Here is a 25,953-nt window from a genome sequence, read left to right as displayed (position 1 = left end):
TGGTGGAAAAAATGGATCCACGGCATGAATTTTCATGCTGTAAATCAGGGGTAATCAATTCCAGCGATTCGACATTCCCATTGCGGTGTCTCCAGTGAAATTAATTATTGAAGAGGCACCACTGGAGAGCGGATGAATTTTTAACACCTGAACTGATATCCATTCCTTCAATATTTCCAGAGGAGTATTTTTCATTTTTCCTCAGGGATTCATGGCACTCATTCATCCCCACAAGTCGTGACTATTCTCTTTAGTACACGTTCAACTCTTTTTTTTTAAATATTTATTTTACATCGTTTCGAGTCATGACGACGATGTGGCGATTGATCAAGACTTTAAAAATGGTTAGACCTCATCATTCCCGGCTAGAAGTCGAACCTGGAACCTAGAGCACTTCCGTCTGAGCATGAAAATCCAAATTAATAATAATTCCCCAGCAATAGCTATCACGAACACGCATGCCAGAATATTTCCCCCGCGATTGCAAGTAATGACAGAACGCAGTGTGTTATTTCAAGTCCTCCCCCGCGGACTATATTTCTCACTACGGCATGAAGGTGCAGGTTAAATGGTATCAACCCATCAATAATTAACGCACCTACCACATCCACAGGGCATTCGTACTCGATTAAAAAAAAGAGAGATCTGCGTCATTCTGAAATCGGCACCTCATGCGAATCGACAAACATCGGGGAGTGATGTATCCGGTGAAGTGGAAACGGCCAATAATTTTACCCGAAATATTCACCCACAGGTATACCAAGTAGAGTAATGCGCAAGTAGTCAGACCCAGCGCATGCGCGGAGAATTGGCGGGAGAGAGTGGAGCGTACGGTGACTCCTGGAGTCAGTACTCGTCCGCGCGCGGAACAATTCGCATCATGATCGTTATCGGCTTGCGTGTTGTGTGCTTAGCAAGTGCAGTCATTGCCCTGAGTGATCCCGCCACAGGTAAATCAATGACTCATTAAAGAAAACTATAAAAATGTGAAAATTCAGTGATCAAAGCCCAAAAGAAGCTGCACTGAATACCCGATAAGTGCCTGGAGATGGTGACCAGAAAAATGAGAACCTAGAAATTTTGAAACACCTCAGTCTTTGAGGGTGAGTATTCATCGAGTTGTTCCAATAAATTTTAATGAAGTTTTAAAAATTGTTGATGGGTTATAAATAAAAATAAGGGAATGGGAATAAATAGAACTGGATATAAGCCGGCAAATCAAGGAACTTTGAATCCCAGATGGAAAACCCGACTGGCGTGAACAGGGACTATTATCCCTGAGATTTGGTGAATGCACTCGGATACCAGGCGAGGCCTTCAACGTACTCACAAAGTGAATTTATAGTCGAACAACTCGCGAGAACTCACTCTCGAGTTTCTCTGGGCCACTAAATCCTGATACACCATTTCCCTGTGAACGAATTCAAATTCCCCCGGGGAATTCCTGAGATATTCATTTTTACCCCCAATCATCCCCTGGACAAACCGATCCATTATATTCTGCTCAATTGATTCAGCAATCTATGAATTTACAATTCATCAACTTTACAGCAATTAATCCATCATTTCCCATAATTAAAAAATAATTGAATATGATTATTACTAATGATTAATAACATACAACAATTGATTGATCAATTGAATTTTTATTGATTTATTGGTAATTTAAATAGACAAAGAAATTGAATCGTGGATTTTTCCCTGGAATAATTAAAGGGAAAAATTTTGAGAATTTTGAAATTTTAAATCCTTTTTTTTTCTGCGGGTTCATGTCTCCATTCCTGGACACGATGAGAGTTTCCCGCTGGCAGCTGTGGCGTCAAGTATTTACATGCAAATAGCGCAACACCCAGGGCAAGTACGAAACTTCACGGGGGTCTCATTGTCTGACAGAGTTGCTCGTGCTATTCCTTATTACCAAGACTGAACGGACTCTGGTAATTAATTGCTCGGTGCGATTGAGTAAGTCCAACGAACTCCCGGATTACAGCATCGCGTGATAATCAGCCATAAGTGTATCCACCCCAGGGTATTACTGTATTCCAGACAGAGTCATCTTGGAGACAATGCCGTGAATTTTAATGGATTGTGGGTTCAGGGGACTGGATAATTACACCGAAAGAAATTTTACATGTAAAAATTACACGGGCATTCGTGTAATGCACTTTGGAAAATTATTATTTCAGGATTCTTGGAGAAACGGGAGAGGGAGAGGGAGAGGGAAAATCTCATGTTTTTATTTTTGCAAAGAAATAAATGCGTGGCATGAATTTTTAATGCGAGAATTACACATAATTACGGGCTGGTAAATATTTTCAAACCACTACAGCTTGGTAAATATTTTGTGGCTTTTCCTGATGCCCGCACTCCATTGACTAATGGGATAACCGTCAAATTATCGGAATACCACTGAAACAGTGAATCGATTCCCCACACGTCACGTCATTTATTCCCAAAATCGTTCCACCGGGTGTGAACTTCCGTCAAGAATCGTAAAATCAATGATAGATCCCCAAAAAACCGATATTCAATCCCCCTATCACTGTAATCCACTTCTCCCATGAATTTCCCCAATCAATCGTTCAATGAATCCGTTAAATAATTAAATCTCTTAATTAAATTGATTTTTTTTCGAGTCCACACTTGTTCTGTATTTTTTTTTCTGTATTTTTTTTTGACTTTCCATCAATTTCGTATTAATTAAATAACAATGTGGCAATCGTAATGATTTTTTTCCCATAAATCGAGTGACGTTGGGCCGACGTTGGCGCGAGGGCACGAGATTTTGCCATTTGATTGCGACTAATTCGCAAACACTGGTGCACCGTTGTTTCTCGGACGGAGCATGAATTGTTGGTGTTTGTGTGGCCAGCGAGTTTTAAAGCTGTCCCAACACGATTCCCTGATTCACGTGGAAAAATATTTTCCTCCATTCTGTGGAAAAACACAAAATGAACCTGCACGAGGTCAAGACATAAAAGTTGAAAATGGGAATAACATAATGGGCCCTGCGAGGACAATACTGGCATTGGCAGCAGCTGCTAGGTGATGAAAATAGAAGGGAATTGAAGGAGAAAATGCCGAGAACAAAAATGAAATAAGAGTTGTCCGGTTAAGGGGTGACGGTCGTGGAAATGTCACGGTGTCTTTGTGCTGGTGTTTCAGCACACGCTCATCAATCTTCAGCTGGTGCAGTGGCTCCAACTGATGGACACGATATAGGGGTGAAAAAATATAGCATATAATGTCGCTGGTGCGATGCAAATAATCTCAATGACTCGATAAAAGTCAGGATATATCGATTACTCGAATTAACCTCGAGTAACTCCACTAGAACATGTCCTGACACCAAAATGCATTCACTAAAACTGAGAGATAATAGTCCCTCTTCACGCCATTGATTTTCCATCTGAACTTCAAAGTTCCTTGATTACATTTTTATTTATAACATATCAACAACTGGATCGGTTTAAACATTACCGATTTAATATTAAAGCGATTATTGGAAAACCTCGATAAACACTCACCACTAAAAACTATTCTCAAAAATAATTATCTCTCTTCGCGAATTCGACAAGTGCACGTTCTCCAGAGCTTTAATCCCTGGATCTTCACGTAATTTTCACTCAATCATCTCCAAAGTCAGTGACCCCTAGACGCAATGGATCGTCGCGGCCTAGACCTGCGTGAAATTGATATTTTTCGTGTACTTGGCACCTTCCTGAATAGTTAAACGAGATAGCATCTCGAATAATAGGAAAACGTGGGCTTGAATACTGGCATGAGTCTACGGTGTACTCATATAGATTAAACTCACATGTGAACCGGGTCTTGCGTAGACCGGTAAATTGTAGAGTACAGAGAGAACGTGCAGAGCTCTTGGATGTGAGACTCGTTAACGAACCTCTCGGGTTTGTTCCCACGGGACACCCTTTCCGAGCCCTCATCCACCCTCACCCTTACATCAACGAAACCATCCGACCTCTTCCACCACCAAGTGAACTGTCACCATTATCCCACCAATATCGATCATCCCCATCAATTAACCACTCATTTACATTTTTATATTGGAATATTTCATTATCAATTTCACGATAACAGCAATTATCCCGTTCTCACAGTGAATTTCAATAATCCCCCCGGGAAATTCCCAGGCACTCGCTAATTGCGCTATTAAATAAATAAATAAATGAACTGCACTTCATTACCTTGCTGTGGTATTTAACCTATTGATTGTTTTTTAAGGGGAGAGAAAAGGGAAAATAAATGAGAAAATTGTTGTGATGATAAGTGGATCAATTTTGTTGTTGGAAATATTTATTTTTTCGTGGGAAAGACTGGAACCCACGTAATTCCGTTCGCCTGTTCCTTTGAAAGGATCCAGGACGAATGAGATGTAAACAGCCTCTCTGAAACACAATCCACTCGGTACACACTGTTGTTTACTCTGGGTTGTTGTTATTTTCCTCTCTCACCTTTGCTCTTATTTTTGTTGAACGCTGTTGTCTTTTCTCCGTGACTTCAGGTACACCGGGGTTCAGCTTTTGCCTCTTGTTTCCGTCATCGTTTGCCCGGAGGCGATGAAACTTGTTTTGAAATTCACACGAACTTTGGTGATTGAATTGAAAAGTTTTTGGCACTACTCTGATACTTCGGAGTATCTTATCATTATGCAGTCTAGGGGTGAATTATGGAGCTCTTACTATCGAGTGATTTAATTTTTTAAGACACTATCGGATTAATAAATTAATCTCATCTGCATTCTCGTGATGTGGGATAAATCACTAAAGCCATTAATCATCATAACTTAATGCAACCAGGGAGAAACGTGCACGACTACATTATCTTTTACCCAGTGGTGGTTTATGAAACCGTTTTCCTCGTGCTATATCTCCGTATAACCTCGTCGTAAATATTCCCGTAAATGAGGCGTTATTAGGGTCACATCATTGAGTTTAACCGGCTAGTAATTCCATTTCACTCAAGCAATACGCATTAATCAACCCTGAAACAATGAAAAAAACACCCCAAAAATTTTTACAATGAATAGACATTTTCCTGGGGGTCAGATAAAAAAATTGGCCTTTGCTCAATAAAATTTTTAGCACCGACACTGGAATTTTTCCATAGAATTTCTCTCTGCGCATGAATGCACTGGCATTCGCCAAATCCCGAGATTGAATGACCGGGTAAATTGTTTTCATAGAATACCTTACAGCCCTCCCGAAAATAAATGTCCCTCACTCTCGAAGCTAATTTTCCAAAAGGATTTAATTTTCCCGTGAAATTGATTCGTGTCAACATTTCCAGTCGTATTGGATTTCGTTCTGTTATCCCATTGTTTTCAATGGAGCACTGTTTACCTCCCAGAGGTAAACAGAATGAGCGACGGAAAATATCGAATACTTTGGTATTGAGAGCTTTGCCGGGTCGATGAGAGTGATTATATAACTAAAGGCTATTATGTGGCTCATTAGAGGTAAGCTCACCCTTCAGCATGAACCCGGTTGACCCAGTCTCCATCGAGCTGGGGGAGATCGTTGCAGGTGGATTATCCTCGTTTGAATTGGAATCATCGAGCCGATAAATCCGTGAATTTTAGACGTACCCCAGGTCCCGAAGACTTGGCGCAGTGGGTAAGTTCGTTGTCTCACATGCGAGAGATCGCAAGTTCAAGTCCCGGCGAGATAAAGTGCTGAGATCTTTTTAAATTCCTGATCAATCGTCATTGTACATTGCGTTGACCCACATGGGTCAAAACTGCATAAAATAACAATAAAAATGTGTTCATGAACATCTTAATGGCATATGAGGGTCAAATAACGAGTTGGGTAAAAAAAATGGGTTAATAATCGGGTTGTATAATCGGGAGACAAGGGTCAGGAAGTTCTTGAGGGGTCAAAGGAATCGTATGGATGTTGTACTCGATGGCTAATGGCTTTTGAATTTCGAATCAGAACGGATTCCACTCCTGTCAAGCCACACCCAGACAAGTTTTAGAGCTCGGACATTTGCCAAACTTCAAAGTTGTCGTTGTACACCAACTTGGGGTGGACTAATACATTGATTGTCCTTCCAGGATATCATCGATTCCACTCCACAAATTTTCATGCCGGTTAATGAACGATCAAGACTATCAACATAACGATGGGTTTTATAGAACGGGTAATTCCGTGTGAATAGACGGGAATGGTGAATGCTCATCTCACTGAATTTTTTTTACTCTTCTTTCATCGATAACACTCGCCATTTACGTACCTCAAAGACCTTCAGGACGAGTTCACTTCCGCTCTTGGTGAATTGTGGGTAATGGGAGTACCTCCGTTGCACTCGGTGAGTGGAAAAGTGGACTGTCGTATGCAGTGACACTTTTTTCCTTCATTTTTCAGGGCGATGTACGACGGGAAATCAAAGTGTCGAAAAAAATGATTGAATTTTCAAGAGAATTAACTGCTAACAAAAATGTTGATAAGATGTGGAATTTTAACACTTCTTCATAATTAAAATGTAATTAAGAGTAATGATTAGCATAATTACACGGGACATTACTACAATGGAGAATAAAAGACTGTTAATTCGACGCAGGCACTCTCTATTAAAAAAAAGATAAGAATTTTTTTTTAACGCGGACAGAGAATATAATGGAGCTCTACTTTTACATCCTATTTGGGCTTTAATTTTATTCTCCTCCTGCCACTCATCTTTCGTGCTAAATAAAAGGGCGCACTTTACGTTTATTCGTGGCGTAATCCCCAACATTAATTGTTTCATCAGGGCTCAAAGGCTTGCATTTATTCAGTTCCAATTATTCCGGACGGAAACCGGTGCTGATTAATAATCCACGAGTTGCAGGAGCGAAACCAGTGAAGAATGCAGAATAAAAAAATATTCCGAGAAAAAATCCCTTAAAGGGCTCGATTCTAATTACAATTTTTCATTTCGTTCAATAATGACGTGAAATAATTTATTGAACAAGTTTATTAATTCGTTCTGGTTGCCAATTTAATATTCCATTCTAGCTGCACATTGATTTTCTTGCTCTCTATTTTTTGTGAGAACGTGTGGAGCTCTTTGAATTTCAGAGAGTGTAATATGAGCAAATTGACAATCCCAAGTATTCGGCGCTGGTACTGCCCAGGGGACTCCCGAGAAAATCAAATTACTGCGTCGCAAGTTGTTTGTATCTCTGCACTAGAGTTCAAGTTTAATTTGTAAGGGAGGTTTAATTGTTTTGTTGGTTCGTCTAGTTGTCTTACGTAATCGGCGCAAATGTGTACACAAAGAAAAGATTTATTGTCTAAAAATATTTAAAGCATTTGAATGTGACCGCCCCACCGTCTCCATCTGTCGCGCGGGCTTTTAAAAATTTCGTCGCCTCCACCTCGCGTTTTTGAATAATTATTAAAATTAGTTGTCTTGTTCGAATCACTCTCAGTTTCTCACATTCTCTTCCTGCGAAGTGAACTATTTTTTTAAGTCATTGTGCAGATGTTTCTATTCACTTTTAGCTGAGAACTCGTGGAGCAAAGTTTTTGGATAATTTCGGCAGCTCTTTTTGGTCTATTAACACGAAGTTGATAAAAAATAATGTCGATTCCTGGGGGAGATTCGGGCGTGTTGCACGGGTGATGGGCAAGACTATTTGATTTGCAATTACCGAGCCCTACCGAGACGACGATTACCCACGGGGAATCCCACCCGAATGAAAATCGATTCCATTTCTGGAGCGACGCCGGATACCGGTAATTTCTGTCACGCGATCTATCTTATTTCCTCGTCATCTCGTACATGATTATCGGAATTATTGCAATCCGTCATTAAATTACTTCCCCTGGACGTCCGCATGAATCCTTAATTTTCCAATTTCAATATTTGATTAAAAAATAATTTAAATTAATGAAAAATAGACACCTGTAGACAATAAAAAAAACATTTAATAATTTTCTTCAACCAGCATTTCTACCACCAGATGCTGTTATTATTTATTTTTCCCTGGGGAATAGAATAAAATGGAGTTTTTGGTCATCGCGGTTTGTAAGAATGATTAATCAGAGTGCCTGATATTTAAATAGGCCCGAGTTGAATTCAGTTACCGAGCGCTGAAGATTGAATTACGGGCAACACGAGTGGGAAAAATAATCCTGTAGAATTGAGACTGAGAGCGACTGCGGAAAATCCAGTTTTAATTACATTCAATTATAAACTCCGGGGCAACGTTGAGTTTTGAATAGTTTAAACTTTCAGGTGTTCGTGGGGTGAGTTTGGATGAGATACAGTGGCCAGTAAACAAACTCTCAGTTTCATTCCAACATTCGGAGAGTTGTTTTAGCTCTTGAAATTAAATTCCTTTATGATGAGGGATCATAAAGAAATAGCGAGATCTCGTGATTCGATACGAGTAATGAAACATAACTCCATGTATTCAATTGCGTCTCACGTCAGGTTATTTTTTCTCAGCTAATTCGTTTTTATTTTAAGATTCGAGCCCACTCCTCCCTTAATTCCCCCAGGAATTTTATTATTTAACCCAAACGTCACGTCCCAACAATTACCCGTTGCCCTTTTTTAATTAAGAATATCACTAATTTTCTCGCGGCGCACGTGCACCTCCCGCGTATTATTTCCTGACGAGGGTAATTACTCCTGTATTAAAGACGTAATTGGACGTTTGGACAATTAAATGTTTATAAAGAAAAGTTTATTTCAAGGTTTCAGCAGTATTTACCTGGTATATTTTTTATCTTCGCATTTTCAGCTGCTGTTTATTCCGCATGAAAATAAACTGCATCTTCTCACACTCTCGGAAATCCTCAAGTTTTTCTCAATTGCCTCACGTAACCAGTGCACTTCTTTCTGTATGCGCAACATCAACTTTAACCCCGGCTCACCATTTATGCATTACTTATTGAACCCGTCAATATTCGATAAACGCGTTGCCATCGATTTTCGATTATCGACGCTCAGTTCACCCCCGCGTGTCTTTCACTTCGCGAGGGTTTATTTAATTGCCAGTGCTATTTCGATGTTCACTCGGTGTTCGATTCCAGGAATTTATCTCCGGATTATTTAGAAGTGTAATTCCATTTCAATCGCTAATATTTTAGGATCATGTGTGCTGGAGGATTCAATCACCGACGAGCATTCAGAATGGAAGGGAATTTCAGTTGAATTTTAAAAAATGTTATTTTGTGAATTGTTTCATTAAATTGGGGGGAAAGGTAGAATTTATTCGATTACTGTTAAACCGTCAAAAATTCACTCCTCATTTTATGACACTCCGGGTGAAAAAAAATTGTAATCGGAAATTTTTTTAGCAAATCGAAAATTTTTTCCGAATTTTTTTTTATGAAACAGAAAGAAAATCGGAAAATAAAAGAATTTTATTTTTAGAAAATTTTTCATAAATTTAAATATGAAATTGTTTTTTGTAATTTATATGGTGTATTTTTTGAGAATAAATGAGTATAATTTAAAAAAATCATATTTTCAAAAAGTTCTACAAAATTGTAAAAAAAAATTTTCCAAACAAATTTTTTTGTTTCCCGATTTTTTTTTGTTTCAAAAAAAAAAATTCTGAATAGTTTTCCAGAAATTTTTTGAAAATTGGGAGAAAATATGTTTACAATTTTTTTTTACCCGGGACATTTTGAATTCATTGCTAAACCGCAATTTCCATGTCACCGATGCAATGCGCTCATACCGAGGAATGAATTAAATGAAACAATAATTTCCTTAACGAGGGCGTGACCGGGATATCAACAAATGATATCAACCCAGAAATGTTGTTTTTTTTATCATCCCATTAATTTGACTGCAACGGTTTTTCACGCTTTCATTCGGTGTGCTATAAGCATTGCATAAAACAACATGGAATTGACCCATCACGATTTCCTTCTTAATTGTTGGTGAAACGGATTAACGCGGCGCACGCAATGCACTTTAACATATTCCATTCGGGGGATGGAAAGTGTAAAATATGTTGGTAAAGCATGAAAGTGATAATTATCAAAAATATTCAACAGCCTAAAATAATACCACTGACAATATTTACCAGTTCCTAATTTATTAACTGATAAATCTCCATCTCCAGTGACAAGTTCCCCTGTCAAAAATATCTCCACCATTTTGAATATTTTTAATAACAATTTTTATGTATATACATTTGGAATTAAATTTTTATTGAAGTCTCACCAAATTTCTCATTCATCTAGAAAATAAAAATAAAAAATAAATACATAAATAAATAAATGCATAAATAAATAATAAATACATAAATAAAAATTGAATAGATAATTAAATATCAAATACAATTACAATTACATTTCCCAGAAATACATCACCTCATCTTTTCTAAATGATTATGATTATGATTATGATTATTCACGAAAGGGGAATTGATGAGAAATTGACAAGTAATTGACAGGAAATTGATACCAAAAATTGATGAACACTTCCTGATTGATTGAATCCCTTCAGCAACACTTGAGTCCCTGGAAACCCGTCAAACCCTTCCCCAACATCAGAGGCATAATAAGAAATGCCCTCTAGTATGCATTGAACCCTGAATTATTCACCAGGTAATACCGTGCGCAATGTGAGCCGCAGAGTGACGTTGAAACAGGCCCATCGTGCATGGCATAACCACCGGCAATGATGCCCAATCGTCCAATCAAAATCAGAGGGGGGTTGGGGGGTGGTACAGAAGGAGGGGATCGATACCTCTTCGATTTGTGGCAGTCAGTTTGATCACTGATCACAGCTGGAAGGAATTCTGGTGCATCAGAATGATGAGATCAGGGGCTCGATGGGTTGGAATTAATTATCGCGTCTTAAATATATCATGACACAATGATTACTGATTTGAGATGACTTCAAAGTCATTTCAAGTCACCTGTAATGATTTCAAAATGATTTCAGGACTGATTTCAAAGTGATTTTGAGTGATTTGTTGGGTTATTTGATTTTAATGATTTCAAATGATTTCAGGAATGATTTTATTGATATCAGTTCAGACTTTCAGAGTTCTAGCTTCATTTAATCAATGAGCCTCTCGGGTTGGGACGGGAGATCCCAGGGTTTCAGACACTTGGAAATGCACGACGGGATCTCCGGGATTTACGGAATAAGCCCTTGAGGTTGTAAATATTATTGGCTGTGTTGACAGGCTTGAATAATTCTGAAAGAGTTGAACTGATTATCTTGATGAAGGATCCCCTCGTCAAGACGGAAGTTTATCAGGTCGGAACATCCGGATCATCAATTTCACCGGTTATCACCGTCATTATCGTCACGCACGGGGGGTTGATGGCACTCCTGAGGACGCGATGACAACTCCCCGGCGTGACCCTTGGTCATTCGAAATTTAGAGATCACCTGATGGAATATAATCAATTTTTCGTTACCTATCAAAATAACGCAACCTAAAATTTACAACAGAAAATATTACAACTGAAAAAATTATTTCTTCAAAATAATACAGCAACAATATTTTGGCAGTATAATATCTCATTTGTATTATTCTTAACAATAATATATTGTAATCGGAATATTTTTTCCAAATTTTCAAAAAATTTCTGGAAAATTTTTCAGAAAATTTTTTTATGAAACAAAAAAAAATTTGAATAGGACATTTTTTTTTTATAATTTAGATGGCGTTTTTTTGAGAATATTGAAAAATTAAAAAAAAAAGAAACAAATTTTTGAAAGATTTTTCAAAACATTTCCCAAAAATACAATTATTTTGTATCCCGATTTTTTTTTGTTTCAAAAGAAAAATTTTCCGAAAAGTTTTCCAGATTTTTTTTTTTAATTTGGAAAAAATATTCCGATTACAATTTTTTTTACCCAGGGATTTATCAGAGGATTCAAAATTTCTGCGAATGGAATTCGAATCCAGTGATTTTCCCCTGAAAATGTCTGTCCAAGGAATTTCAATTTTTATTCCGATATCCTAGAACAAAGTCTCCTTTGTCCTGCCCCCGAACGACTTTATATCGAATTTCTTCGATTACAAATAGGATCATTACGGTTTATTTCCTCAAGGCAGATCCACATTTCCCCCCTCCAGTAAAACGTGCTGAGCCTTCGAAGGATCGTCTTCCCTTCCCGAGACCGCGCAATTCCATTCTCCATAAACCAGACGAAATGCAGAGTCAAAGGGGCGGATGACAGGTCTAGTAATAGGGGATCATGAGACAGTGGATTAAATCATTTGACTGGTTGAAGGGGAAGGACTATCTCCAGTCAGTTGGAAAAGAGGTCGAAAGTATCACTGGGGAATTTTTCCAGTGAGGAAAATCCTCTGGGACACGAGAAAATTCGCAGTCGAGAGGATATCAACTCCTACTCACAGTGCAGATTGGGTTTCATGCCTGAGTCTTTCAAATTGGAATTTATGGAACTCTCAATTTACGTTTCCTCTGAATTTATTAATAATAATAACACGGAGCATTAACAATAAATTGTTACAGATCTTCCAAGATTTGGCAAGCCTCTGAATAATCTCACCGTCTCCGTGGGACGAGAGGCCATTTTCACCTGCATCGTGGAGAATCTTGGGCCTTACAAGGTGAGACAATCCATTTTTTCATTAATAATTTATAAAATAAAAAAAATAATCGACCGGAAGACACCGTCTCCCCCGGAAATTACCTAATTCCATCGAAACGGTGAAATAATTTCCAGCGGATGCAAATCAACGACGAAATTTCCCAGTCCCATTCCTGGAAAAATCTCTCATTCATATTTCCTGGGATACAGTCATGAAGTGAAATGTCGCTTGGGATCTAATTATTTTTTTGCACTCTCGGCTTTCCCTGAGAGATATCTCCACTTCTGTCTCCATTTACCGTATCTACTTTCAGCTACCACTTAATCCTAGGGAATTGATTTTAAAAAGGCCCTCACCAGCTAATAAAATTGAATCTTCCAGTAAAATTATTCAACTGGGGTAACTTCACCACCCAGAATAATCCCCAGGTACATAATCTTGGGGGTGAATTTTCTCCTGGATGTAACGAAATTGTAGTGAGTTCTCTTATCCACTCGAGTTCCGTTAAGACTCTGAATATTTTTATTCACCATTTTCCACCGCTGTCTATCTGCACTGGGTACCATGGAAATCCCCAAGTTTTGTACTCCGAGAAAAGCCAGATGGCCGTTGAAGATAGCTGAGGAGAATGTTGGCAGAGGATGCCTGTTGGAAATGCCCGAGGGTGAGCTCCAGGTACAGATGAGGGAACGGATATTTTTCAATAAAAATGTTCAATATCTGTTCAATATCTGACCGAACGATGCGATTTAGACGAACCGAGGATTCAGTGACTTCCTACAAGTCCTTGGAGATGTCCTTGAATTACTTGAAATCATTCTCTACTTTCAATTGAACAATGGCGACAATTGAAATATTTATTTTCAATTCAATGACACGATTTTTCGGATTTTAATTCTAAATGATAATATAATTTAATTTAATTAAATAATTAGAAATAATTTATCTGAATATTTCATAATGAATTATTCAATTACTCAATAATCAATTATTCGAATAAAAAAAATTATAGTCAATCCATTTGAAATATTGGAAAGTACAGAAAATTTTGATATTTTATTTTGAAATTCTGGGAATCCCCTTTAAATTGGAGAATCCTTCCTCCTGTTGATCGTGTAAACAGACCCGGAAATTAATTATTTACAATACCCCTTGGTGGTGCAGTCAAAGGCTATGATTAGTCAGATGCACAAGATGGAGACGTAAATAATTTCTGTGAGGTACGCGATAGAATGGAAATTCTGACGCAGTTTTGCTCCGCATGATGGAGAATGACAGAGTTATTGAATGAGAAACGACATTTGGTAGGAGAAATGCTGATATTAATAACAGTGATAAGGATAATTGCTCCAACTCTGGATGGAGCCTGGCATCTTGTCCGGAATGGGATTCTAGCTACGGTTCACTGATCTTGATTAATTTATCTCTGCCTCGACTGTCATCTATTTTTAATACCTGAACAACGATCAGAGCTGACACGAGGTCATTCGATGTTCATCGAATTTTTTAAATTAATCCCTCGGAAATTTCACCAGGAATTATTTTCTTGCCGTTGAACGGTAATTGGGCATGAAATAAAGAATTCCTGAACTGACAGCTAGATATCAGCTGTCACGAAGTCCTAGAAGTTGAGGAATATCCTCGAGGTGTGGGTACTTCACATTCTTCTTGCAAAAGGTCATACGCAAACAGTAATCTTTTATGTCGCGAATCCGCCATCCGCGAAATTGTTAAATCCCCGCGTCGACGGATGTCGGGATGAAAAAAATTGACAGGTCATTATTCCCATTCGTCCGGTACTCACCTAATCACTCGTTAATTAGGGAGTGGTCGAGTCACTTCAAGCCCTTCATAACTCTGCATTAACATTAATTAATGAATAATCCGAGGTCAAATAGCATTTGTGGAATCTGCGGGATTATCCGGGGAAATATCGCTGTTTAAATAATCCGGAGTCTCAGTTACCCTGGAAATCTGGTTTAAAAAATCATGGGAAATCATCTGAAATCATTTGAAATCATCGAGTCCTTCCGAATGCAATCGATTATTCCAATGATTTAATTATCTCACTGAAATCCTGGGTAAAAAAAAAGAGAAATCGGAATATTTTTTTCAAATGTTAAAAAAATTTCTCGAGAACATTTCAGAAATTTTTCTTTATGAAACAAAAAAAATTGAAAACAAAACAATTTTATTTTTGGAAAAGGTGTTGAAAAATTTTTCAAAAATTTAAATAGCAAATTTTTTTTTATAATTGAGATGGCGTATTTTTTGAGAATATTGAAAAAATTAAAAAAGTAAGAAAACAGCAGTATAATTTTTAAAAAATTATATTCGCAAAAATTTCTAGAAAATGATTAAAAAAAAAAATTTCGAAACATTTCCCAAAAATACAATTGTTTTATTTCCGATTTTTTCTGTTAAAAAAAAAATTTTTGAAAGTTTTTTTCCAAATTTTTTGAAACCTTGGAAAAAATATTCCGATTACAATTTTTTTTTTACCCATGAAATTTGAAATAACGATGGATTGAATTCCGAATGAATCGCCCCTATCGCCGGGAATTCACGGGGAATTCTCCCTGAAATAATGGAGTCCTTCATAATGTCAGGAGATTCGGAATTCAAAAGTATGTGATTCACAAAGAACATTCTCTAGAGGAGATTTTACGATGTGCACTTTATAATGTCAAAGGAACTTCTCCAGCCCCCGGAGACATTTCCGTGAAACTTTGAAATGTTGTATATCATTACCCCGAGATTATATTCAGAGCAATGTGGGGGGATTGAACTCAAAACTAGCCCACGAGGGCGAATGATCCCATTCTGACGTTCACCAGCTATTGTGGGGTTTCCCCGAGTTCAGGGATGCGACATTTTATTAATCAGACACGATCATACCCCAGAATTTTTCACCGATCCATCAATTACCTTAATCCCACGAATCAACTAATTAAATAACTAATATAATTAATATAATTTTGATAATTCCGCTTTAAATAATTTATAACTGGAATAAAAGGAAAATCTTCATTTAGCGTTTTAATTATTGACCAGAAATTATTGAATCGATTGAGAGAATTGGGAGCAGAAATTATTTGTTTAGAAATCCGGGAATAATTGTCTGGTACTGAATGAATTTTATTGGTGACTGATTAATTATTTTTCGATTGATTTCATCGTTGATTGCAATTACGTTTGGCAGGATGTAACGACAAAAGGACATTAATTACCCCAATTACCGTTATTATAATCCCCTGACTGTAATAATCCTACATTTGGTAACATCAAAGCCATCCGAATAGAATATACCGTTTGTCCTCGTTTTCCAGTGCGAAAATGACAGAATTTTGTTGATGACGTGGATTTTCACGGCGAATACCATCAGAATTCAAATCGCTTTGATGTAACACCGACGTGTCAACATACGGAAGATTAAAAAACCGAGTGAGAATAAAACTATCGGATCGATGGAGCGAATTTATTTGGGGAAATACCGACCGATATACCGAAATAGAGAATAGAAAATTCCCCTGATGACGTCAATCTCAATTGGGGAATGAGATTTCCCATGCCGATAAATTTACCCCCAATTTACTCCAACTCTCCACTATTCTGAGGTTAAAAAAAAATATTCCATCGTCAATACATCAAATTCTATTCTCCTCTCGGTACCAAATCCAATTAATTCGGTTTATCGGTCAAGTATTGGTCCATCTAAATCCTGTGAATGGCATTTCACTTCGCCGCAGCTTTTCACCCGCCCATCGGCATTAGCTTTTGAATCCATTTCGTGCCCCAGAATTTGTACTCTGCACTCCATCCTCCATTTTCCCGCATTATCCCCATAATTTTTTTATGATGAAAAAGAAAATAATTACTCGAGCTGAATAAAAAAAAAATTGCCGCAATATCCCAGGGAAAAATATTTATTATTTCCATAATCCCTCCCCTCTATTTTTTTATTTATCCTCCCAATAACTCTCTCATTACTCTCGCCTCATTCACCCCTGGAAAAACCGGTGGTAACCCGTGATTTCTCTCTTGTTAAAATTTTTCTCGACAATAAACTGGTGGAGTTAATGAACAGGAGTGAAAAGGAAAATCGAGAGTAACGAGAGCCGTAAGAAAAATGGTTTCACGTGGCGCATACGATGTGTGAGAAAAACCTGGAAGATAAAGGTCTGAAGAATCGCTGACTAGGGGTAGGTCGAGTTAGTGTTGTAAATTGTGTACCCCAGACTCCGTTTGAAATGCGAAGGCCGAGGGATAAAAAGGAAAAAATAAAGGGTGAAGATGTCGACGAAGAATATAGCTGCGGTAGCTGCTTTGTCGCGATGGCATGAATCGCGTTGAGTAATTATTCAGTCCCTGTCAAACATCCACCAACCATGCGGCACAGTTTATTCCACAAATGACACCATTCTTGAAAAAAAAAAGTCCCGTGAAAATTCCACGTACCAACCACTTGCTTGTTTCATATTTTTCCATTGCCGTTTTCACATGCACAAGAATTTTCCATTCATTTTTCCATTTATTTCAATCTCCGATAAAACGCGAAACGAAATCTCTCAGTCTCTAGGAATAATTTGTCAACTTTTTAGAATCCATTTTGAGTAATTAATCCCGAGAAAAAAATTTATCCACTCAAAAATTACGGAGTAAATAAATACAAATGACAATATGACATGAAATATTGTTATGCATGACGCGTGGATTATCAAGGATATTTTATTATTTATTATTTATTATTTTTTATTATTATTTTTTTATTATATGTACGTGTATATGTATTTATTATTTTTTTTTTTGAACCTCTTTGCAGTTCATGTAGCGTAACAAATGTTGAAATAACAGTACTAATTGTCCGTACATCACAATTGCGGTACTTCAGGATGGAAAATGGGTTTTTAAGCGAGGGTAAACCGCTTCATCGGCCTTCTTTTCAATGTTGGAATTTAGTAAATCCTTCAACACCGAGTTAATGAGGCCTCTGACCATTCAACTTTTTCCATGCCCTCGTCTCCAGGAGTATCTTCCCATTTTTACCCGCAGAAAACTTTAGCACGAGGTTTTTCCTTCTGGCGGTTTTCCCATCGTTAACCGTTGGTTATAAGATTAAGCACCGAAGTTTCAATAGGATAACGATTAAACGATTCAGTCATGAGATTCAACAGTGCCATATTTTGTTTCCCCAGTTTTATCCCTGAAGAATTATTGAAATGGCCCAATTGGAGTTGAAGGGTGGGATTAACCTCAAATATTTCCTAGTGCTGGCACTCAAGGAGTGAAGAATCCCACAGGAAAAAGTGGATCGCGATAAAAAGTCGAGAATAATGCCGACACAAAGGCTGGCTTTCCCTTTATTTACTCTCTTCATAAATTTTAGTTTTTTTTTTTCCTCCCATCTCCGTGAGTCTGAGTGCAGCCTATGGTGGAGCCACAGCGGAAGAGAACGATGAGGTTCGTTTCTACTCTGTATTTATTCGGATGCACCTAGTTCTTTGTATCCACTCGAAGGAGGGGTCAAACTCCTGCTGTTAGGACGAGAGCCAAGGCACTGGTGATGAAGAGATGGTGAGAAGGCAGACCTGACACCGAAAGAGAAGAAAAATCTGCACTCGAACAGAAAGTGGAGACAATGTAGTTTCAGCAAGCAAAGAAAATTCTCCGTTCACATTTTCTTCATTGATTGTGTGCGCGAGTCACATACACATTGAGAAGACACTTCTGCTTCCTTTCGCCATTGGCAATTGACTGTCGCCGGGTAAATTGCCTCGTGATAATCACAATCCAAGACATTCTCCATCGCGCGGTTCAGACTGGAGATCGTTGTGAGCCAAAGAAGCTCTCACAGTCGCTCACACTTGATTGAACGGCTCACATATTGATTATTTCCAATGTAAATCAGAAATTTAGTTTCATTTCAACTTGGCCCACCTTTCAGAATGACTTAGACCCTCATAACGATTGATCCAAACCGCTCACACCCGCTCACAACCGCTCACACTTGAGCAGCATTGATTCCCACTCGATTTAACGGCTCCCAATCACCAGAAATTTTTCCCTGCCCTACGACAACCCAAATTTCAACCAATCGATCACCAAAACACAACCTACAACCTGGAAATAACCCCTGAGTAAAACTCACCGCATATTTACAAAACATAACAAGATTCTCCAGTTGAAATCTGTCTGGCACTTTTGCAGGTGGCATGGTTACGAGTCGACACGCAGACCATCCTAACGATCGCCAGTCACGTTATCACGAAGAATCATCGAATATCTGTGACGCACAGTGGCCATCGCACTTGGTCTCTGCACATTCGCGACACGCGAGAGACCGATCGCGGTTGGTACATGTGCCAAGTAAACACAGATCCAATGTCCAGTAACACTGGCTTTTTGGAAGTTGTTGGTGAGTACTGAGTAATCTCGTCGTCAACCCGATCAGGTTCAGCCATTAAGTTATTCCATAACGTGCTGGTGTTCATCAACCGAAACACCACCAAATTTTTTTGTATCTTGCCGGTGACCTATCATTAGCCAACCAGACTGGCCTGTCGAGATAGAGACGTGCGTTACACGGCATACCCGCCCATTTTGCCACCGATTTGCTCCACTCCGGCCGATGCAAATGTATGCAAAATATTCCGTACTGTGTACCCGGCCGATTGCAATGGGGGGACGGTAATACTTTTGGGGGGAAAAGGGGGGTTAGGGTGAGGCTATTAAACGCGTTTCTGGCGACGTACCTCGGGGTTCTTAACTAATAATGTACCATAGCTCTCTCGCTAGCAAATTCTTCCTCATTTTTTATCCTCCCTCCTGATCCCTCATTTTATTTTTCACTTCGTGAAGAACTCGTCAATCGGAAGTGATTTTATTCTCCGGAATAATTTTTAACTGTTGACTTGCAGATTTGCTGTGCATATGCCTGATCATAACTGTTATTTTTTCACGGTTTTCAGCTTTTACTTTGTAAATTTACCCGGCGATACCTACAAAGCCGTTTTAATTTTCCTTTGTGGCCCTCGGAATTTTTTTTCTCTCGTTACTGTTCTCGCCTTTTTCAGTTTGACACAGTTAGTTACGTTCTGGAGGAATTGGTAGTGCGATATTCCGAGGACGTACCGTTGGTAAATCGAATCGCGTTGCTCTTCCATTCCTCATTCACTTCTCTTTTTTCTTCCAAAGAGCTCTCGAAGGAATGACGATTGAAGGGCTTCAGCCTATTCGCTTTTCTCCTTAAATAAATTCTTTTTATCACTGATGGCATACATTTATAGTCACTGGTCACGATATCACCACTGGATTTACTTCAAATCGATTTAACGCGGGTGAAGGTGGTACCGCGGGATTCTCCCATCCCACGAATTTCCGGTGAGAATAATAAAGAAAATCTTTTTTTTAAAAAAAAAAGGAGTTATCGGGAATTTAGTGTCGTCAGTTGTCGGCGGGAAAAATCAAAAAAAAATATTTGGCATTCGTCACGAAATTCCGATCGACGTAAAATCACCGGTGATTCAGTCGTTATCAGACCAAGTGGAAACCTCGTCACGTTATTCTATTTGTCGAGTGGATGGACAATATTTCGTGGCTGTGGTTGGGACAATTAAAAAAATGACCATCGAATTTTTTCAGTACCTCCGGACATTCTCGATTACCCAACGAGCACTGATATGATTGTCAGGGAGGGAAGCAATGTGACCCTGAGGTGCGCTGCCACTGGAACACCTGAGCCAACTGTCACCTGGAGGCGAGAAGCTGGTGGAAGGATAACATTGTCCACCTGGCATGATGGTGAGGACAAAATAACCCTTTCCCCACCAAAAATCAAATTATCTCCGTTCTCTCCGTTTTCTCCGTTCTCTCCGTTTTCTCATATTTACATTGCACTGACGGTTCCAGCACAGGTACTGGAGGGTCCGGACCTGGAGTTGATCCGAGTGACCCGTCAGCAGATGGGGCCATATCTCTGCATCGCCTCCAATGGAGTCCCACCCTCCGTCAGCAAGCGGATTCTCCTCGTCGTTCACTGTAAGACGAACAAGCCAAACGAAAAATCTCTGTAAATTGTCCTCAATATAAAATCTCATGTCATGTCCTTCATCTACAGTTCCTCCGATGATTCAAATTGAGAATCAACTGATTGGTGCTTATGAAAATCAAAGTCTAGTCCTGGAGTGCACCAGCGAGGCTTATCCCCGGCCAATCGTTTACTGGACTAGACCTACGAATGAGACTATAGTAAACGGTAAGTTTTAATCCAGCGATAGAGTTTCTGTCATCATCGGGTCAATCTACCCTACCCTCTGGACAACTCCTCTGAACTAACGGTTATGGGGCAGAGTTTACCATTGGGTAAAATGAATAATTTCTCTGCGTCCACATTGGCTGGACGGTACACTCGGTTTTAATGCTCAATTCGTGGGATAAACTTTTCGTTTCCAATGAAAACACCCGGGAGTTGGTTGAAGTAGTTACAAAAGTCATTTGCTAGCCCCTACGAGGAAACTGGTGAACTTATTCCTGGACTCGTCGTTATTTCAATGGATACGACATGGGACTTCTTTCTTCAGGAATTAATGTCCACGATGATGTGGGTGGTGCAGAGGTTTTCTCATTGCCAAAGAAAATTGATTCTCCTGAAAATCACTTCTGCGGGTTTTATTTTTATGATTATATCACTTTATCTGTTGTATAATAAATTGATGAAGTAAATTACAAATCCATTGATATTCTATTCTTGTTTCAAATTTTTTTCCGTGGAGTTGTGTAATGCGAAATAATCCAAGAAATGTTGCAGTAAGAAGCCAATCTAAAAGACCAATTTGGCGTGTTCTTTGGTCGTGCCAACACCGGTCGTATAACCAAAAGTTTCATAACGCTCAAAGCACTGAGTGTAAATACCCGAGCTTATTGCACTTTCCGAGCATCCACTTGTTTATTTCCTCTGGCCGCCAGACAGTTTTCGTAACTCGTGGTATCCAGTATATTCCACCAGTCGTTCTAATTCCTCTCTGGCTTTTCACACCACTCCATACGACTGTACGAATTAGGTTTTTAACGAGGGGCCCAGGGATAATTAGACCTGGTTGAATAGAATTGCGTGCTCCAGAGGGTTAACGCATGCTCAACATTCCCGTCAAAACCAGCGACTCATTTGAAATCCCATGTAGAAGCAATGTTACCCCAATGAGCCCCTTGTGGCTCACTTTGATCAACTGCAATGCAGTTTAATGCTGACTTGTTCATTTGTATGGCGTCCTGATCAGGTTTCAATCGTCATTTTAATTATGACTGAATTTTCCTTTCTGCTGTATACCTTTCGAATTTTCACGAATTATCCAGGAAAAACCTCACCTGAGGGGAAAACCTTTCATCAGGTCCGATGAAATTGAGAAAATCAGAAATCAATTTTTTCAAAATCAGAAATCAATTTTTTCAAAATCAGCAACCGGCCGGGATCGAACTCACGACCTTCCGCATGCCAGTCTGACGTCTTAACCACTCGGCTATTCATTGACCTGATAATGTATTTCATAAAATATCTTTATGATTCTCTTCGCAGACAACAATTACAAGATGGATCTCACGACCAGCGGGTACGTGACGACCATGAGACTGAAGATAAAATCAATAAGACCGCAGGACTACGGATCCTTCCAGTGTATGGCGACTAATTCTCTCGGGGAAACCGATGGGAAAATAAAATTATACAGTGAGTAGAACTCCCAGAGTTATATTCAAACACGTAATAATAAATATATTCACTCAATTATTCAACCAATCGTTACTTTTCGAAATATAGCATTTTTCCCAGTGAGTAATTGTTAATAAATGATCTCGTGAATTGAATGTGATATATTTCTTCTCGCATTCGGCTGGATTTTAATTCGGTGAACGATTTTTCATTCCTACTATTATTCTGTCCATCATTTCACGTGCTTTCTATTATATCCCGACGAAACATGATGTACAACGATGATTAAAATAATTCTCGTTAGTATCTAGTGGTGAATTTTAACGGAAACTTTCACTCTTTTATTTTTTTGGTGATTCAACGGCTGCTCCGGCAAATTTCCGGGTAAAAGCATTATTCCAAAAACTCGTCACGGATACATAATTATTACACCATGTAATTTTCTGAAAAGCATTATTCGGGAACAATTGATGCTCTAGTTATTTCTGTAATTAATTCCACTAATATGAAATACACATTTTCATTCCCAATGACTCAATAATTAATTAGTGCTGATATTTAATTGGATTGGACGTTCATGCCAGAGTGCGATGTCATATTACTCATCTAATTACTGATTTCTAATTTAAAAGTCACAAGTTCTGGTTCACAAATGAATTCCGTCGGGAATTCTGCGTTGTGGCAATTTTTTATAAAATTTTCGGGATATTGTCTGACAGAAACGAAATATGAGGCATTCGTTTTAGACGCTAATAGAAACAAAAAAAAAATTCGTTTCAGATTCCCCGTGTCGCGGAAATGTCCTGCCACTCCCCCGAAATTTATCATTTCATTTTATTCATTTTCTCTCACACCACGAATGTCAGGATCGTGCCGCATACGTCATGTACAGCAGATTGAATGAACTTTTTCCACCGCCAATTCGTTGACTGACGTATCGAAGCCACATTCTGACGTACAGTGCATCCAGTATTTTTTTCATGTTTCATTCATCATTGAATCATGGTGACATCCTGAAAATATATTCAACATTGAAACACGAATATTTCCTATTATTGTCAAGATATTTTTTCATCAATTAATTTATATTTTATTCTTCAATTAAATTCAATTAAATGCAATTTTTTTTTTCTTATTCTAGGCAGATCATTATTTTATTAATATGATATATTATATTATATGTATATATCGTAGGATATCCATAGCTTAGAATAGCTTAGAATAAATTCTATTTTCTTAAAACGTACTTTTTTCACAAATTATGTTTTGTTCGATAACAACGTCCTCATCAATTTACCCGTTCCCCCCTATTTAACGAACGTATATAATTTCCGTAGTCTATGTTCTATGTATCAATCCATTACTGGCCCCATCGTACCTGTCCTTGTTTTTCCGACAGAAACATTAATTGGAACCTCGTTATCCCCCGACCGATTGTCACAATTCTTCCTCCAATCGTCCGTCCTCGTCCGTTCGTCAGTAAAACCGGAAATTCAAATGTAAAAAAATCGCCGCTGAAAGAAGAGAAAACGAGAGAGTAAAGAGACATTCGGCACGCACGATTGTGTGGTAAAATTGATATCGAAAAAAAAAAAGGTGATTGCGAAATGGAAAAGACCGGGATTTTTGTGGCGTTAGTTCATCGATTTTCTCACCCCGATATCACGGGGACATTTCGAAAACGGAGTGACCCTCGAACAACATCGATAAAACACATAACCGTATCTCAGAGAAGACACGAGCCGTCCGTTTCTAACTGTAGAACCACGAAAATGAGAAATCCGGGTCGGGTCAGGACACATTTACATTGGAGATCGATTGGACAGAGCATTAATGGTCGCAGGACAGCTTTGTTGGAATTTTTGTTGATGAATTCTAGGAAAACTGCGGTTTTGAGGATCAAAACGCGTGTTGTATGAACTTGAAGGTCAAACGGGACAGCTGTCGGCATAAACATGCGTGTCGTATGATCTTGAAGGTCAAACGTGTGAGCGAACGGTGCGAACACGCGTGTCGTATGATCTTGAAGGTCAAACGTGTGAGCGAATGGTGCGAACACGCGTGTCGCATGATCTTGAAGGTCAAATGGAATAGCAACGGAAGTAAACATAATTTCATATGATTCTTGAGGGTCAGTTACCGCCGAGCTTAATGAATTATGTTTTCTTCCAGAAATACCTAAGCCACCGTCAACTCGCAAGCCCAATAGCCGTCGTGACTCGAAAAAATACTGGAAGATTGATCAAAAACGCACCCAGGAAACAGGTGAAATAAAGGATGAGCTGAGTTTGAAGGATGAGGATGACGAGGATTCAATGGATTTTCAATCGTCCACATCAGACGGTAGCTCTCACCAATCATCACCCAGTCATATCCCAGCACTTCTGATACTGACGCTGGCATTACGACTGACATCCTAGGTGTGAATGATAGCACCAGTGGGTGGATATTTCATTGCTCTTTTCACCGTGACTCGGCGAAACTTATCGCGAAGGACAGATGGATTAATTGCATTTCGATTATGCGAGATTAATCAACTTCCATTTTTCCATCGGGCATGTCTGTCATGAGAGATAAAACCGATGAATACGTCTGGAATTTGCATTATAAAGTTTTGATGAGAGTTCAGGCACTGGTCTTTCAAGCGCTGAGTTCACGTGATTGTGGGCTGAATCTTGAGGAAGATGATGAGATCTCAATGTCCAATAAAAATTACCAGGCACTTGCGACAAAGAAATGCTAATTCCTCTCGTCAAGGCAGCTTCATCGATCTGTATAAAGATTCGTCGTACAAGACGGCGTATGTCCCAGTGAGTGTAAAAATGGGTCGATGAATGTTTCTTATTCAATTCTCTTCCTTTGATGTTGGAGTGGATGAATAAAGCACGAGTTATCTATGTTACTCATTCATGAGAGCTTGCCGTCGGGTTGGAGCTCATGTATGGAATTTCCTCCACCTGAAAAATATAATTCCGCAGACGGAAAAATGTAAATATCGTATGAGTGGTGATTATTCCTTACACTGCTATGGAATATCTTGAAATTCTTTCGCGTATCGCTCGAATTAATTATGGAAAATGATATACAGTCGGGGGATGATGGGACATATGATGAAAATTGTAGATTCATTATTCATTCGTCGGTAGATTTATCTCGGTCGATTTTCCAATGCCAATTATCCGTCGTCGACCGCTCGCTTGGCGATAATTGAGAGTTGAAGATATTGCTGTAGAATATTTGGGTCGTACTTGTGTTGACTTGCTCATGAAGTGAAAATTATGGAATCATTCGACTTGCACATCTCTCGGTTGGAGATATTCTCGAGGCTTTATGTATTCTGGGGCACATGAATTGTCGGGGTAATGGTCGCTGTAATGTAGGTTACGGTATGGTATGTTAGATGTAATGAATATTATCGTATGATTCAAAAATAAATTAATCCTTTATTGGACTGTTTCTGAAATTTCAGTTGGTTTTCACGATCGATATTCATTATTACAATTATTAATTCAATTCCATTTTCATCTGCAATTGAGAGCATCTGCCCGTATCCCTCGCCAATTGCATTCATTCATTTATGACCCTCAATTTATGGATTAATGTAATTATGAATGATGTAATGAGCCTCAGTGATGTGTACATATGCAGGGAGATAATCGATTTAATTTTTGAATGTCTGCGGAGGATTCTGTACATAATA

General features: G+C 38.7%; 1 protein-coding gene across 1 annotated transcript; it reads left to right on the top strand.

Moving 5' to 3' along the window:
• Positions 1–868: 868 nt before the first annotated feature.
• On the top strand, positions 869–25,953 carry LOC105265919 (protein amalgam). Its single transcript, XM_011303738.1, has 8 exons — positions 869–950; positions 12,471–12,568; positions 18,758–18,965; positions 20,192–20,350; positions 20,459–20,587; positions 20,667–20,804; positions 22,122–22,271; positions 24,426–25,953. The coding sequence occupies exons 1-8, from the start codon at positions 881–883 to the stop codon at positions 24,671–24,673; spliced, it is 1,200 nt and encodes a 399-aa protein (XP_011302040.1). The 5' UTR covers positions 869–880; the 3' UTR covers positions 24,674–25,953.

The sequence above is a fragment of the Fopius arisanus genome, unplaced genomic scaffold (genome assembly GCF_000806365.1).
Source record: "Fopius arisanus strain USDA-PBARC FA_bdor unplaced genomic scaffold, ASM80636v1 scaffold00033, whole genome shotgun sequence".
NCBI lineage: Eukaryota > Metazoa > Arthropoda > Insecta > Hymenoptera > Braconidae > Fopius > Fopius arisanus.
This window is presented reverse-complemented; position numbering and strand designations above follow the sequence as displayed.

Bases quoted from the DNA above. Each gene is read 5' to 3' on its own strand.
- LOC105265919 (XM_011303738.1), top strand. From the start codon at position 881: ATGATCGTTATCGGCTTGCGTGTTGTGTGCTTAGCAAGTGCAGTCATT. The intron at 18,966-20,191 runs GTGAGTACTGAG...GAATTTTTTCAG, and splicing joins TGGCTTTTTGGAAGTTGTTG to TACCTCCGGACATTCTCGAT. The intron at 20,588-20,666 runs GTAAGACGAACA...CTTCATCTACAG, and splicing joins GATTCTCCTCGTCGTTCACT to TTCCTCCGATGATTCAAATT.